Raw genomic sequence first — 14,345 nt, 5'->3', positions numbered from 1 at the left:
GAGAGGCAATAACCCAACATGAAAGAAGCACAAATAAGACAATTGATCACCTTCATCCAGGGCACTGCTGGCCATCTTCTCCTGATCCCTGCTGGAGTGATTTAGCACATGAACGAGGCCCCTTTCAGTCAACCGTTTTATCAGTTTATCCACTGGTTTGTCATCGGTCATGCTGTCCCTATCTTGTTCTGGAGATGGAAAGAAGGTTCAACTTTGGCCTTCAGAAAAATCTAAGGATGGTAAGTTGTTATACCATGTAATGTTGTAAAGTGGCCTTACCTCTGCTGCCTTGCAAACCTCCATTCTCAGATGGAATCAATGGGGCATTTGGCCTTATTGAAAGATAAGAAAAAAGGTAATTAAGTTTTTTCACTCCCCTTGAACCTTTTCACATTGTTTTCACATTTTTATCATGTAGAACTTTCATACTAATCCAGACTAAAATGTCCAGAGTTCCTGGTCCTTAACATCACCTTAAAATATAAAATAGTAAAGTTACATTATGTATTTATGGAAAATATTTCTACAGTGGACAGGTTTTAAATACCCAGTCTGTAAAAAAAAAACCAAAAAAACTGAATGGATGAAAAGGAAGGAATTAAGGACACAAAGAAGAGAAGACAACTTTTAGACAATAGGATAGAGATTAAAGCATAGAAATACAAATATTTTCTCATAATCTTATTTGCTGTTTCCTTAGTTCTCCAGGACAGGAAAATAATGAAATTAAATTCCATACTTTTCCAGACAGCACAGGAACCCTGAACCCAAAATAACACATATTTAAGAGGTGGAAGAAAAGTGATACGCGGCCTGCAAAATATTTTACAAATAAAAATTTGAAAAGTAATATGCATTAGTATTCTGTCCTCTTAATAAAATCCATCACAGCCAGTTGCCTTGAGGGGTCACCTAATTAATCAGTACAGCCCATTTGATTTAATCTCTGTATAAATAGAGCTGTGTAGTAAAGGCTTTGGCTTGTTTGTTGGTTTGTCAGAGAGACAACTAATAGATGTTTACTCCACAAATCAGGGTCCATATTCACAAAGATTCTCAGAGTTCTCTCAGAGAGCTCCTAGCTTAGCCTAAAAAAATCCCCCCAAGTACTCGTAGCTTAAGAGTGATTGTATTCGCTGCTGAGAACCACTCTAAGCAAGGAGACGACAGAAATGCCTATCTTAGTGAGAAGGTGTGGTTGACCCCGTTGCTAGGTGCGACGCTGTCTTTCAAGAGCTGTGATTGGATGTTAAAATAAACAACAACAAAAAAAGAGCTCCTAGTAATCAATGGAGAGAAATTAACCGATAGAATCTAGACTGGATTCAGAAATGTGTAACTCATGAAGATGACTCAGTGAAATTGATTGAAATTGTCACACAGCATCAACATGTTTGAACATAGGTTATTTACATGCTCATCATTAGTTTGATTTGTTTACATGCTGACATGTAAGCTGTCATGCTGTCAGCATTTCACTGTGATGTCCTTGTATAATGAGGTTAGGTTTGGTAGAACGACCAAAACAAATCGGAGAACAAAAGGTGGAGAAAACCGAACTGGAAAGAGGTGAGGAGCCTGCTTTTGACACAGCTGAGGGAGGAGAATAGAGAGTTAGTGTTTAACCCTTTCTCTCTCCTAGACATGGCGATTGACTGAGCTTTTACTGTAACTAATTATATGTGCTCTCTTTCAGACTCTATCCTTGAAAACTGGCTCAGAGTTTATCTGTTCTTTCTTTCTAGGTGAAACGACTAAAGGAGCTACATCCATTAACATTTACTTTTCCTTTCCATAGAAAGTACTTCTGGATCAGTGCTTCTCTGTGCTTTTTGCGTCTCTACTCTGTTCTCTCAAACCCCCAGTCGGTCGTGGCAGATGGCCGCTCACACTGAGCCTGGTTCTGCTGGAGGTTTCTTCCTGTTAAAAGGGAGTTTTTCCTCTCCACTGTCGCTACATGCATGCTCAGTATGAGGGATTGCTGCAAAGTCAACGGCAGCGACTATCCACTGTCTCTACATGCTCATCCAGGAGGAGTGAATGCTGCAAGTCACTGACTCGATGCAATCTGCTGGTTTTCCTTAGATAGAAAAGCTTTTTATCCAATTTGCATAAAAAGCTAACTCCGACTGCACTGTTCAATTGTTAGAATTAAGTGGAATGTATGTACCTGACTGTTGTGAAGTGCCTTGAGACAACATGTGTTGTGAATTGGCGTTATATAAATAAAACTGAATTGAATTGAAAGCTAGAGGAGATAACAACACACCAGAGAACTTCTCCACAGACGGGGAGCGTTGTAGATGACCATTTAGGCTTAGCCTGCCTACATCATCATGTACAATACAAGAAATACCTCTTCACCTCAATTACATCTTCCTTCTATACTATATGTATATAGTATATGTATATAGTGTTTAGATTGTTGTACTGTATCTTGCCTAGAGTTTGTATTTATGTATAAAACAACCAACCCCCTACCTTCAGATCCTCTGCCTGCACTAAAGATCTCCGAGGAAGAGGTAAATAGACTGTACTTCCTGAGGCAACTCAAGAAGTTCAACCTTCCACAGGAGCTGCTGGTCATCTTCTACACTGCCATCATTCAGTCTGTCCTGTCTTCATCCATCTCAGTGTGGTTTGGATCATCCATAAAACAGGACAGGTCCAGACTGCAACGAATAATCAGGACTGCAGAGAGAATAATCAGGGCTGACCTTCCCTCCATCCAGGACTTATACAGGTCAAGGGTCAGGAAAAGAGCTGGAAAAATCTCTGCAGACCCCACACACCCTGCACATAGACTGTTCAGAGCGTTACCTTCAGGCCGCCGCTACAGAGCACTGTTTACTAAAACCAGCCGCAACAGAGACAGTTTCTTTCCCCAGGCTGTTTCTCTGATGAACATTCAATAGAGTACAGAACAACAGCATACAGATGTTGCAAATGCACCTTTTCTATTAGTTATGTGTATATTGTACATTGTAAATATGTATATTCTGTAATGCAAAAACAGAACAAAAGAGCAAAGTGTACCGGAGTCAAATTCCTTGTTTGTATGTACGAACGTGGCAATAAAGCTGATTCTGATTCTAAATATACTGCTCAAAAAAATAAAGGGAACACTCAAATAACACATCCTAGATCTGAATGAATGAAATATTCTCATTGAATACTTTGTTCTGTACAAAGTTGAATGTGCTGACAACAAAATCACACAAAAATCATCAATGGAAATCAAATTTATTAACCAATAGAGGCATGGATTTGGAGTCACACACAAAATTAAGTGGAAAAACACACTACAGGCTGATCCAACTTTGATGTAATGTTCTTAAAACAAGTCAAAATGAGGCTCAGTATTGTGTGTGGCCTCCACGTGTCTGTATGATCTCCCTACAATGCCTGGGCATGCTCCTGATGAGACAGTGGATGGTCTCCTGAGGGATCTCCTCCCAGACCTGGACTAAACCATCCACCAACTCCTGGACAGTCTGTGGTGCAACGTGACGCTGGTGGATCATCTTGCAGGAACTGCTGACACACTCCAGCCACATGAGGTGTAACATTGTCCTGCATTAGGAGGAGCCCAGGGCCAACTGCACCAGCATATGGTCTCACAAGGGGTCTGAGGATCTCATCTCGGTACCTAATGGCGGTCAGGCTACCTCTGGCGAGCACATGGAGGGTTGTGCGGACGTCGGGCTCCCATACAATCCTCATAGAGTCGGTTTCTAACCGTTTGTGCAGACACATGCACATTTGTGGCCTGATGGAGGTCATTTTGCAGGGCTCTGGCAGCACTCCTCCTGTTCCTCCTTGCACAAAGGCGGAGGTAGCGGTCCTGCAGCTGGGTTGTTGCCCTCCTACGGCCTCCTCCACGTCTCCTGGTGTACTGGCCTGTCTCCTGGTAGAGCCTCCAGGCTCTGAACACAACGCTGACAGACACAACAAACCTTCTTGCCACAGCTCGCATTGATGTGCCATCCTGGATGAGCTGCACTACCTGAGCCACTTGTGTGGGTTGTAGAGTCCGTCTCATGCTACGAGTGTGAAAGCACCACCAACATTCAAAAGTGACCAAAACATCAGCCAGAAAGCATAGGTACTGAGAAGTGGTCTGTGGTCCCCACCTGCAGAACCACTCCTTTATTGAGTGAGTCTTGCTAATCGCCAAAGATTTATCCCTGTTTTCTATTCCATTTGCACAACAGGATGTGAAATTGATTGTCAATCAGTGTTGCTTCCTAAGTGGACAGTTTGCTTTCACAGAAGTTTGATTTACTTGGAGTTATATTGTGTTGTTTAAGTGTTCCCCTTATTTTTTGAGCAGTGTATATTGTTTTGTTTTTCCAATTTTTTCCAATTTTTTATTTTTGAAAGCATTTTACAGTCTGTAAATTTTGTACATTATTGCTTGTACTTCTGTTCACTTTTTTATTCATGATTATTTATTTATCCTTCCTAATATTACCTCACTAGAGGTGCACCTTTAATCTGTCCTAGATTTCAAGAAATTCTATGATTTTCTTTTAGAATGACGTCATTAGGAGCTACTTTTAGTCTTAGGATTCTTTCTTAAGAGGACAGCCAGTGTTGCAAGAAAACCAGAAGACGTCAGTCTGCAGTTTCCCACAAGCCATATTGGAAACAAAGAAAACGTGCAAGAAGTTGTGCCATCAGGTAAGACATAAATTGTATTCTTGGTCTACATATTGTCCCTATCATAAAACATGGTAGTGGCAGCATCATGCTGTGGTAATGCTTTTCTTTAGCACCGACAAGAAGGCTGGTCAGAGTTGTTGGCAAAATAAATTAGCTGAATTTAGGGCACTTTCGAACATTGCAGTATACAGCCACTTTCCATCCAGTCTGACAGAGGCTGTGCTACACTGCAAAGAAGAATCGGCCAAACCTGGTCTCCAGATATGCAAAGCCAACAGAGACATAATCCAAAAGACTTCCAACTGGAATTGCAGCACAATGTGGTTTTTGAAAAGGTTTGACTCAGGGAGGCTACATAGTCTTTTCTGTTCTAACTCACAATTATGTACTACTTTAAGTTATATATCACATAAAATTCTTGGAAAATAAACAGAAGTTTGTGGTTTTAACAAGAGAAACTTAATTTCTACACAAAAACACATACGTGGAGGGACTGAGAGGAGAAACCCCAACTCCAGGAGGAAGAGTCAAATTCCTGGAGGCTCCACTCCTCTTCAACTCGTCAACCGCTGACTTTATCTTATCAGACCAACTACAAAACATACAAGTAAAGGAGGTTACAGTTCATCATCATTAGATTAAACAGTCTTACTCTGACAATATGCTTTGATGCTTACGTTTTCATTTCTCCAACAGACTGAGCCACCAGCTCATAGATCTGAGCACCACTCTCCCATGTAAATATCACATAGAAAGCCTTTCGATCTGATAGGAAAGGAAATAGAAAGAGAAATAAAGCATTTAGAAGTTGTAATGGAAGTAGTTTGAGTTGGTCGGCTGAGCTACAAAAACCAACCTGTTGCCACTTCACGGAGGAAAACCGAGTCGAGCTTTATAATTGGGCTCAGCATCTGCCTTCCCTCCTGCACGGCGATGTTACTCTTACTCTGGCATTTGAGCAACATCTTGTCTTCCTGCTTTTGTGCAAGGACCAGCAGGTCATCCAGCAGCAAGCATTGCACATCTAAGAGACAAAGATCTTGTCAGGTTCACAAAATTTCTTTACACTGTTAGATAAGTTTATGATTGTTCTGTTTATCACTCACTGCTTTATTTTATCATATTTTATATGTTTTCCTAACCAGTAGACTTTTTTAGTCTATCAAATGTTTTTACTATTATTACACAGAGGTTTACACCAATAATTTAAACTAATACAAAAGAGGAAGTCAAGCTCCACCAGGTGCAGTACAGCTGTGTTTGTGATTTAAATGTGCAAATATTAAAAAGGGAAATGAAAATATGCATTGAACTTAAGATAGGCTTAGAGTATAAATGTGTTAATCATTGATAATTATTCATTATAAATTTTAATAGTTGCTAACAGCCAAACAATCATAACTGCACAACAAATGTTTCCCTTTGGGGATGAATACAACAAATTTTATAAACAAAACACACTATTTTAAGTTAATTTAGCACACTTGAATCATCAAAACTTGCGCTTTAATGCATGTTTTTATATTTAATAATGATTCAGCAAAATGTTTGATTTTAATGTTTGGATTTCTTTTTATCAAATATGTGAATTTGTTTACCAATAGCCTTCTCTTTGGTGACTCTCCAGATCAGCGGACCTTCAAAAAGCATCTTCCTCATAGTCAAGTCAATGTTCTTGAATATACAGAAGAAAAGTGGTGAGAAAAGCTCAGACAAGAGAACAAAGAATTAAAAACTAACCTTCTCGAAAGAAAAATACCTTATATTCAGTATAAAGCTCATTTATAGCTTTCAGCCCTGATGTGTCCAGTTTTTTCTGGTACTCCCTCAGAGTCTGGAAACAATGACAGAGACACGCAGACAGAAAAATACATACAGAGACAGACCGAGAGCAATCAGACTGCTTGTTTGATAGGTCAACACTGAAGCAACAGAAGTCTAACAAGCAGAGACCTTCAAACTACTCCAGCAGATTATCAGTAACAACCTAATAGTTCGAGTGCTGGTTTATGTGGTTCTTACCAACATGTTCCCCATTGTTTTGACTTCCTCATTGACATGGTTGAGGATCTTTCTGCAGCACTCTGCACTCTGTTGGATCGCGTCCTTCTCCTCTAGGTTCTCTGTGGAAACAGGCAGAAAACACAGATCTGAGGACAATACAGCTTTTACAAAGGAGCCCAAATGAAAGCATTTAATCATGAGAGTGAACTCTGCAGACATATATTCATTCTGTGTCACATATAAGTGTTTCTTAACATTTAAACAATGATGGTGACTCTTATTATTTGCTCAGCAGAATGAAATAAAACCCTCGTAATTAAATAAACATGGAAAAGTGACACTAAGCCAGCAGTTATTTGTTCTCATTTCAGTGAAAAACAGACATTAAGCAAAGATTCAAACCTCTACCTGTATCAAAGACCTGTAGCACATCTGTTTGTCTTTTAAGTCTCCTAAGAAAAACTAAATCAGATTGCTCAAAGAAAACAAAAAATTGGCCTAAAAAGCCTTGAAAAAGCCTGATAGGTAAATCTTTTGTAAACAAAACCTTTCTTTCTGAATTCATCAATACTGATCAGCTTTTGTAATTAAAAAATCTGCAGCGAACCTTAAATAAACAGGTTGTGTGTTGCAAATATGGGCAGCTTTCACATTAGCTTAAGTAAAAGATGTTTTACAGGAAATGGATTTAATACATGATTAGGCCATGCCACAAACAATACACACGATAACTGATAGACACACATCGGCCACACACCTGTGTTCTTTGCAATATTTTCCAGCAGCAGTGGATACTTTGTGAGCCTCTGCATCTCGGTGGGAATAATGTCCTTGAGCTGCAGCCTGCGGCACTGGGGCTTACTCTCTGCAGCCTGAGGTTCAAACACATACAACGTCAGAGCAGAAACCAGATATTTACATTCACTGTAAAAAAGAAATCCTCTCCTTTCCTCTCTGCCCAACAATTCATCAGACTAAACCTTTCCTGTTTTAGGGCAGTTAGGATAACCTAAACATTCCTGTTTGCAATAAGAATAATGAGTGAGATTTTTTTTTAATTATCTTTAAAGCCAGATGTTTACACCAACACCTTTCCTTAGCATAGTTTCACAATAAGCAACAAACCACACCCTATCATCACGGAGCACTGTCCTTTTCGCATCATACAACTTAAAATATTAACCTGAGCAACACGGGTAAACCAAATGTAAAGGATTTTTCCATACTCCCGTAATATCTGGCTGTGCTCTGTGTTTCGGTTTTGATGACAACTATTTAAAAACAATCTGGGCTTTTAATACAGGCCGATTTGTTGTTGGTTTTATTCAGCTTGTTCTCTGCATCAGACTGTGTTGATCCTTATCCCAGATTATATAGACACTGAAGGATCATCTGGGGTCACCCCTCTGTATGCATCCATGGACTATGTTGCAGCTACCTTTGCTTTGTTCTATATGAGTATGTCACACTCGTCGTACGATCCTGTATTCATAGTACAAGTCCTTCTCAAAATATTAGCATATTGTGATAAAGTTCATTATTTTCCATAATGTCACGATGACAATTTAACATTCATATATTTTAGATTCATTGCACACTAACTGAAATATTTCAGGTCCTTTATTGTCTTAATACGGATGATTTTGGCATACAGCTCATGAAAACCCAAAATTCCTATCTCACAAAATTAGCATATCATTAAAAGGGTCTCTAAACGAGCTATGAACCTAATCATCTGAATCAACGAGTTAACTCTAAACACCTGCAAAAGATTCCTGAGGCCTTTAAAACTCCCAGCCTGGTTCATCACTCAAAACCCCAATCATGGGTAAGACTGCTGACCTGACTGCTGTCCAGAAGGCTACTTTTGACACCCTCAAGCAAGAGGGTAAGACACAGAAAGAAATTTCTGTACGAATAGGCTGTTCCCAGAGTGCTGTATCAAGGCACCTCAGTGGGAAGTCTGTGGGAAGGAAAAAGTGTGGCAGAAAACGCTGCACAACGAGAAGAGGTGACCGGACCCTGAGGAAGATTGTGGAGAAGGGCCGATTCCAGACCTTGGGGGACCTGCGGAAGCAGTGGACTGAGTCTGGAGTAGAAACATCCAGAGCCACCGTGCACAGGCGTGTGCAGGAAATGGGCTACAGGTGCCGCATTCCCCAGGTCAAGCCACTTTTGAACCAGAAACAGCGGCAGAAGCGCCTGACCTGGGCTACAGAGAAGCAGCACTGGACTGTTGCTCAGTGGTCCAAAGTACTTTTTTCGGATGAAAGCAAATTCTGCATGTCATTCGGAAATCAAGGTGCCAGAGTCTGGAGGAAGACTGGGGAGAAGGAAATGCCAAAATGCCAGAAGTCCAGTGTCAAGTACCCACAGTCAGTGATGGTCTGGGGTGCCGTGTCAGCTGCTGGTGTTGGTCCACTGTGTTTTATCAAGGGCAGGGTCAATGCAGCTAGCTATCAGGAGATTTTGGAGCACTTCATGCTTCCATCTGCTGAAAAGCTTTATGGAGATGAAGATTTCATTTTTCAGCACGACCTGGCACCTGCTCACAGTGCCAAAACCACTGGTAAATGGTTTACTGACCATGGTATCACTGTGCTCAATTGGCCTGCCAACTCTCCTGACCTGAACCCCATAGAGAATCTGTGGGATATTGTGAAGAGAACGTTGAGAGACTCAAGACCCAACACTCTGGATGAGCTAAAGGCCGCTATCGAAGCATCCTGGGCCTCCATAAGACCTCAGCAGTGCCACAGGCTGATTGCCTCCATGCCACGCCGCATTGAAGCAGTAATTTCTGCCAAAGGATTCCCGACCAAGTATTGAGTGCATAACTGTACATGATTATTTGAAGGTTGACTTTTTTTTGTATTAAAAACACTTTTCTTTTATTGGTCGGATGAAATATGCTAATTTTGTGAGATAGGAATTTTGGGTTTTCATGAGCTGTATGCCAAAATCATCCGTATTAAGACAATAAAAGACCTGAAATATTTCAGTTAGTGTGCAATGAATCTAAAATATATGAATGTTAAATTTTCATCATGACATTATAGAAAATAATGAACTTTATCACAATATGCTAATATTTTGAGAAGGACCTGTATATAGGTTTGTGACTACCTCCAGAAACTTCAAACCTCCTATTCCATTTCAGGAACTTTCAGTTGAACATTTGCACATCATGGAAAAGGATTTAAGATTATTCGGTCTAACCAATTTAAGAAAACCCAGATGAAGGAACCAGTTTCTAGGTGACTGAAGGTCCAACATTTGTCTGTTCAAATAAATATAGTGAAGTGTAAACATAAAGGGAATGTCCAGCCTGTAGACTGGTTCCCAGGAGTCCCATAGAGGAATCTGTTTTGGTGTGCATCAACTTCCATTCAATTCAATTCAGTTTATTTATATAGCGCCAATTCACAACACATGTTGTCTCAAGGCACTTCACAAAAGTCAGGTACATACATTCCAATTAATCCTAACCATTGAACAATGCAGTCAGATTCAGTTATTTATTCAAATTGGATAAAACGTTTTTCTATCTAAAGAAACCCAGCAGATTGCATCAAGTCAGAGATTTGCAGCATTCCCTCCTCCTGGATGAGCATGTAGAGACAGTGGACAGTCACTGGCGTTGACTTTGCAGCAATCCCTCATACTGAGCATGCATGTAGCGACAGTGGAGAGGAAAAACTCCCTTTTAACAGGAAGAAACCTCCAGCAGAACCAGGCTCAATGTGAGCGGCCATCTGCCACGACCGACTGGGGGTTTGAGAGAACAGAGCAGAGACGCAAAAAGCACAGAGAAGCACTGATCCAGGAGTACTTTCTATGGAAAGGAAAAGTAAATGTTAATGGATGTAGCTCCTTTAGTCGTTTCACCTAGAAAGAAAGAACAGATAAACTCTGAGCCAGTTATCAAGGTTAGAGTCTGAAAGAGAGCACATATAATTAGTTACAGTAAAAGCTCAGTCAATTTCCATGTCTAGGAGAGAGAAAGGGTTAAACACTAAAAGACAGGGCCATGTGGGTCATCAGTAGAGGGTGAGCATTAAGTTGTCGCCAGCAGAAGCTTGGACAATGCCCTTCTCCAGAAAGGTGTCACAGGTAGACAAAGAGTCAGGCCAGGTGTAGCTTCTAGGAAGAGAAAATAGAGAGAACATAAAGTTAAAAGCTGAAATAACAGCAAATAATGCAAAATTGGAGAGTAGTGTGAGAATGTAGCGAAGAGGGTGAAAGTGGTCATTATGTCCTCCAGCAGCCTAAGCCTATAGCAACATTACTACAGAGATAGCCCAGGATAACCTAAGCCACTCCAACTATAAGCATTATCAAAAAGGAAAGTTTTAAGCCTAGCCTTAAAAGTAGACAGGGTGTCTGCCTCACGGACTAAAACTGGGAGCTGGTTCCACAGGAGAGGAGCCTGATAACTAAAGGATCTGCCTCCCATTCTACTTCTAGAGACTCTAGGAACCACCAGTAAACCTGCAGTCTGAGAACGAAGTGCTCTGTTAGGAACGTATGGAACAATCAGATCTCTGATGTATGATGGAGCTGGATCATTAAGGATTTTACATGTGACGAGAATTTTAAATTTTATTCTGGGTTTAACAGGGAGCCAATGAAGGGAAGCTAAAATAGGAGAAATATGATCTCTCTTTTTAATTTTCATCAGAACTCTTGCTGCAGCATTTTTAATCAGCTGAAGGCTTTTAACTGCATTTTGTGGACATCCTGATAGTAACAAATTACAATAGTCCAGCCTTGAAGTAACAAATGCATGGACTAGTTTTTCAGCGTCACTCCTGGATAGGATATTTCTAATTTTGGCAATGTTCCAGAGGTGAAAGAAGGAACTCATAGAAACCTGTTTAATATGGGATTTAAATGACCTGGTCATGGTCCTGGTCAAAAATAACACCAAGGTTTTTTACTTTATTACCGGAGGTCAATTTAATCCCATCCAGGAAAAATGATTGACTAAGCAGTTTCTTTTTTTCAAGACTCCGGTCCAAAGATGACAACTTCTGTCTTGTCTGAATTTAGAAGCAGAAGATTCAAACTCATCCAAGTTTATAGGTCTTCAAGACATGCTTGCAGTCTATCTAACTGGTTGGGTTCATCAGGATGTATTGATAAATAAAGGTGAGTATCATCAGCGTAAAAGTGAAAATTTATTCTATGCTGCCTGATAATTTTACCTTTTGGAAGCATATTCACTGCTCAAAAAAATGAAGGGAACACTCAAATAACACATCCTAGATGTGAATGAATGAAATATTCTCATTGAATACTTTGTTCTGTACAAAGTTGAATGTGCTGACAACAAAATCACACAAAAATCATCAATGGAAATCAAATTTATTAACCAATGGAGGCCTGGATTTTGAGTCACACACAAAATTAAAGTGGAAAAACACACTACAGGCTGATCCAACTTTGATGTAATGTCCTTAAAACAAGTCAAAATGAGGCTCAGTATTGTGTGTAGCCTCCATGTGCCTGTATGACCTCCCTACAACGCCTGGGCATGCTCCTGATGAGACGGTGGATGGTCTCCTGAGGGATCTCCTCCCAGGCCTGGACTAAACCATCCACCAACTCCTGGACAGTCTGTGGTGCAACGTGATGTTGGTGGATGGAGCGAGACATAATGTCCCAGATGTGCTCAATCGGATTCCTGTCTGGGGAACGGGTGGGCCAGTCCATAGCTTCAATGTCTTCATCTTGCAGGAACTGCTGACACACTCCACCCACATGAGGTCTAGCATTGTCCTGCATTAGGAGGAACCCAGGGCCAACCGCACCAGCATATGGTCTCACAAGAGGTCTGAGGATCTCATTTCGGTACCTAATGGCAGTCAGGCTACCTCTGGCGAGCACATGGAGGGCGGTACAGCCCTCCAAAGAAATGCCATCCCACACCATTACTGACCCACTGTCAAACCGGTCATGCTGAAGGATGTTGCAGGCAGCAGATCGCTCTCCACGGTGTCTCCAGACTCTGTCACATGTGCTCAGTGTGAACTTGCTTTCATGTGAAGACCACAGGGCGCCAGTGGCGAATTTGTCAATCCTGGTGTTCTCTGGCAAATGCCAAGTGTCCTGCATGGTGTTGGGCTGTGAGCAACACCCCCATTTGTGGACGTCGGGCCCTCATACCATCCTCATGGAGTCGGTTTCTAACCGTTTGTGCAGAGAAATGCACATTTGTGGCCTGTTGGAGATCATTTTGCAGGGCTCTGGCAGTGCTCCTCCTGTTCCTCCTTGCACAAAGGCGGAGGTAGCGGTCCTGCTGCTGGGTTGCTGCCCTCCTACGGCCTCCTCCACGTCTCCCGGTGTGCCGGCCTGTCTCCTGGTAGCACCTCCATTCTCTGGACACTACGCTGACAGACACAGCAAACCTTCTTGCCACAGCTCGCACTGATGTGCCATCCTGGATGAGCTGCACTACCTGAGCCACTTGTGTGGGTTGTAAAGTCCGCCTCATGCTACCACGAGTGTGAAAGCACCACCAACATTCAAAAGTGACCAAAACATCAGCCAGAAAGCATAGGTACTGAGAAGTGGTCTGTGGTCCTCACCTGCAGAACCACTCCTTTATTGAGTGTGTCTCGCTAATCCACAAATATTTCTCCCTGTTGTCTATTCCATTTGCACAACAGCATGTGAAATTGATTGTCAATCAGTGTTGCTTCCTAAGTGGACAGTTTGATTTCACAGAAGTTTGATTTACTTGGAGTTATATTGTGTTGTTTAAGTGTTCCCTTTATTTTTTTGAGCAGTGTATATAGTAAAGAAAATTGGCCCAAGTACTGGACCCTGTGGTACTCCACAATTAGTCCTGGAGTTTAAAGATGATTTATTATTTACATGAACAAACTGGAATCTGTCAGACAGATAAGATTTAAACCAGCCTAGCGCTGTTCCCCTGATCCCTACAGCATATTTCAGCCTTTCTAAGAGAATATTGTGATCGACTGTATCAAATGCAGCACTGAGATCTAACAGGACAAGTACAGACACAAGTCCATTTTCTGAGGCCATAAGAATATCATTAGTGACTTTCAGCAGAGCTGTTTCAGTGCTATGATGAGCTCTGAAACCTGACTGAAACTCTTCAAACAGGTCATTGCTGTGTAAATGCTCACACATTTGATTAGCAACTATTTTCTCAAGAATTTTAGATAAGAATGGATATAGGTCTGTAATTTTTCTTTTTAAGTTATCTCGATCAAGCGAAGGTTTCTTAAGTAAATGTTTAATTACAGTTACCTTAAAAGCTTGTGGTACATATCCATTTACTAAGGATAGATTAATCATATCTAAAATGGGGCTGGTAATCAGAGGGAACACTTCCTTAAATAATTTGGTTGGAATTGGGTCTAACATACAAGTTGAAGGTTTAGATGAAGCTAATATTTCTGATAACTCAGGAAGCTCCACAGGATCAAAACAGTCCAAACACAAATCAGGTTCTGCAGTTATTTCCAATGTTGTCTCACTTTCTGAGGATGAAGTAATCATCTTCGGGAGTATGTCAAAGATTTTATTTTTAATAGAATCAGTTTTATTTAAGAAGAATCCCATAAGTCATGAATGCTGAGAGCTAAGGGAATGGATGGCTCAACAGAGCTATGACTCTGTAAGTTTAGCAACTGTACTAAAGA

The 14,345-nt window shown here is 40.9% G+C and overlaps 1 protein-coding gene across 7 annotated transcripts in view; it reads right to left on the bottom strand.

The window, feature by feature from the left end:
- Positions 1-14,345, bottom strand: part of arhgef1b (Rho guanine nucleotide exchange factor (GEF) 1b) — a 68,304-nt gene that overhangs the window by 5,395 nt on the left and 48,564 nt on the right. For all 7 annotated transcript variants that reach the window (XM_047360512.1, XM_047360514.1, XM_047360513.1 and 4 more), the window contains 9 exons: positions 7,427-7,541; positions 6,688-6,788; positions 6,425-6,499; positions 6,264-6,339; positions 5,522-5,689; positions 5,343-5,430; positions 5,150-5,257; positions 280-332; positions 51-188 (listed from right to left, as the gene is read on the bottom strand). In XM_047360512.1, the coding sequence (XP_047216468.1) occupies positions 51-188; positions 280-332; positions 5,150-5,257; positions 5,343-5,430; positions 5,522-5,689; positions 6,264-6,339; positions 6,425-6,499; positions 6,688-6,788; positions 7,427-7,541 (922 nt within the window). The remainder of the gene's footprint in view (positions 1-50; positions 189-279; positions 333-5,149; positions 5,258-5,342; positions 5,431-5,521; positions 5,690-6,263; positions 6,340-6,424; positions 6,500-6,687; positions 6,789-7,426; positions 7,542-14,345) is intronic.

The sequence above is a fragment of the Girardinichthys multiradiatus genome, chromosome 3 (genome assembly GCF_021462225.1).
Source record: "Girardinichthys multiradiatus isolate DD_20200921_A chromosome 3, DD_fGirMul_XY1, whole genome shotgun sequence".
NCBI lineage: Eukaryota > Metazoa > Chordata > Actinopteri > Cyprinodontiformes > Goodeidae > Girardinichthys > Girardinichthys multiradiatus.
This window is presented reverse-complemented; position numbering and strand designations above follow the sequence as displayed.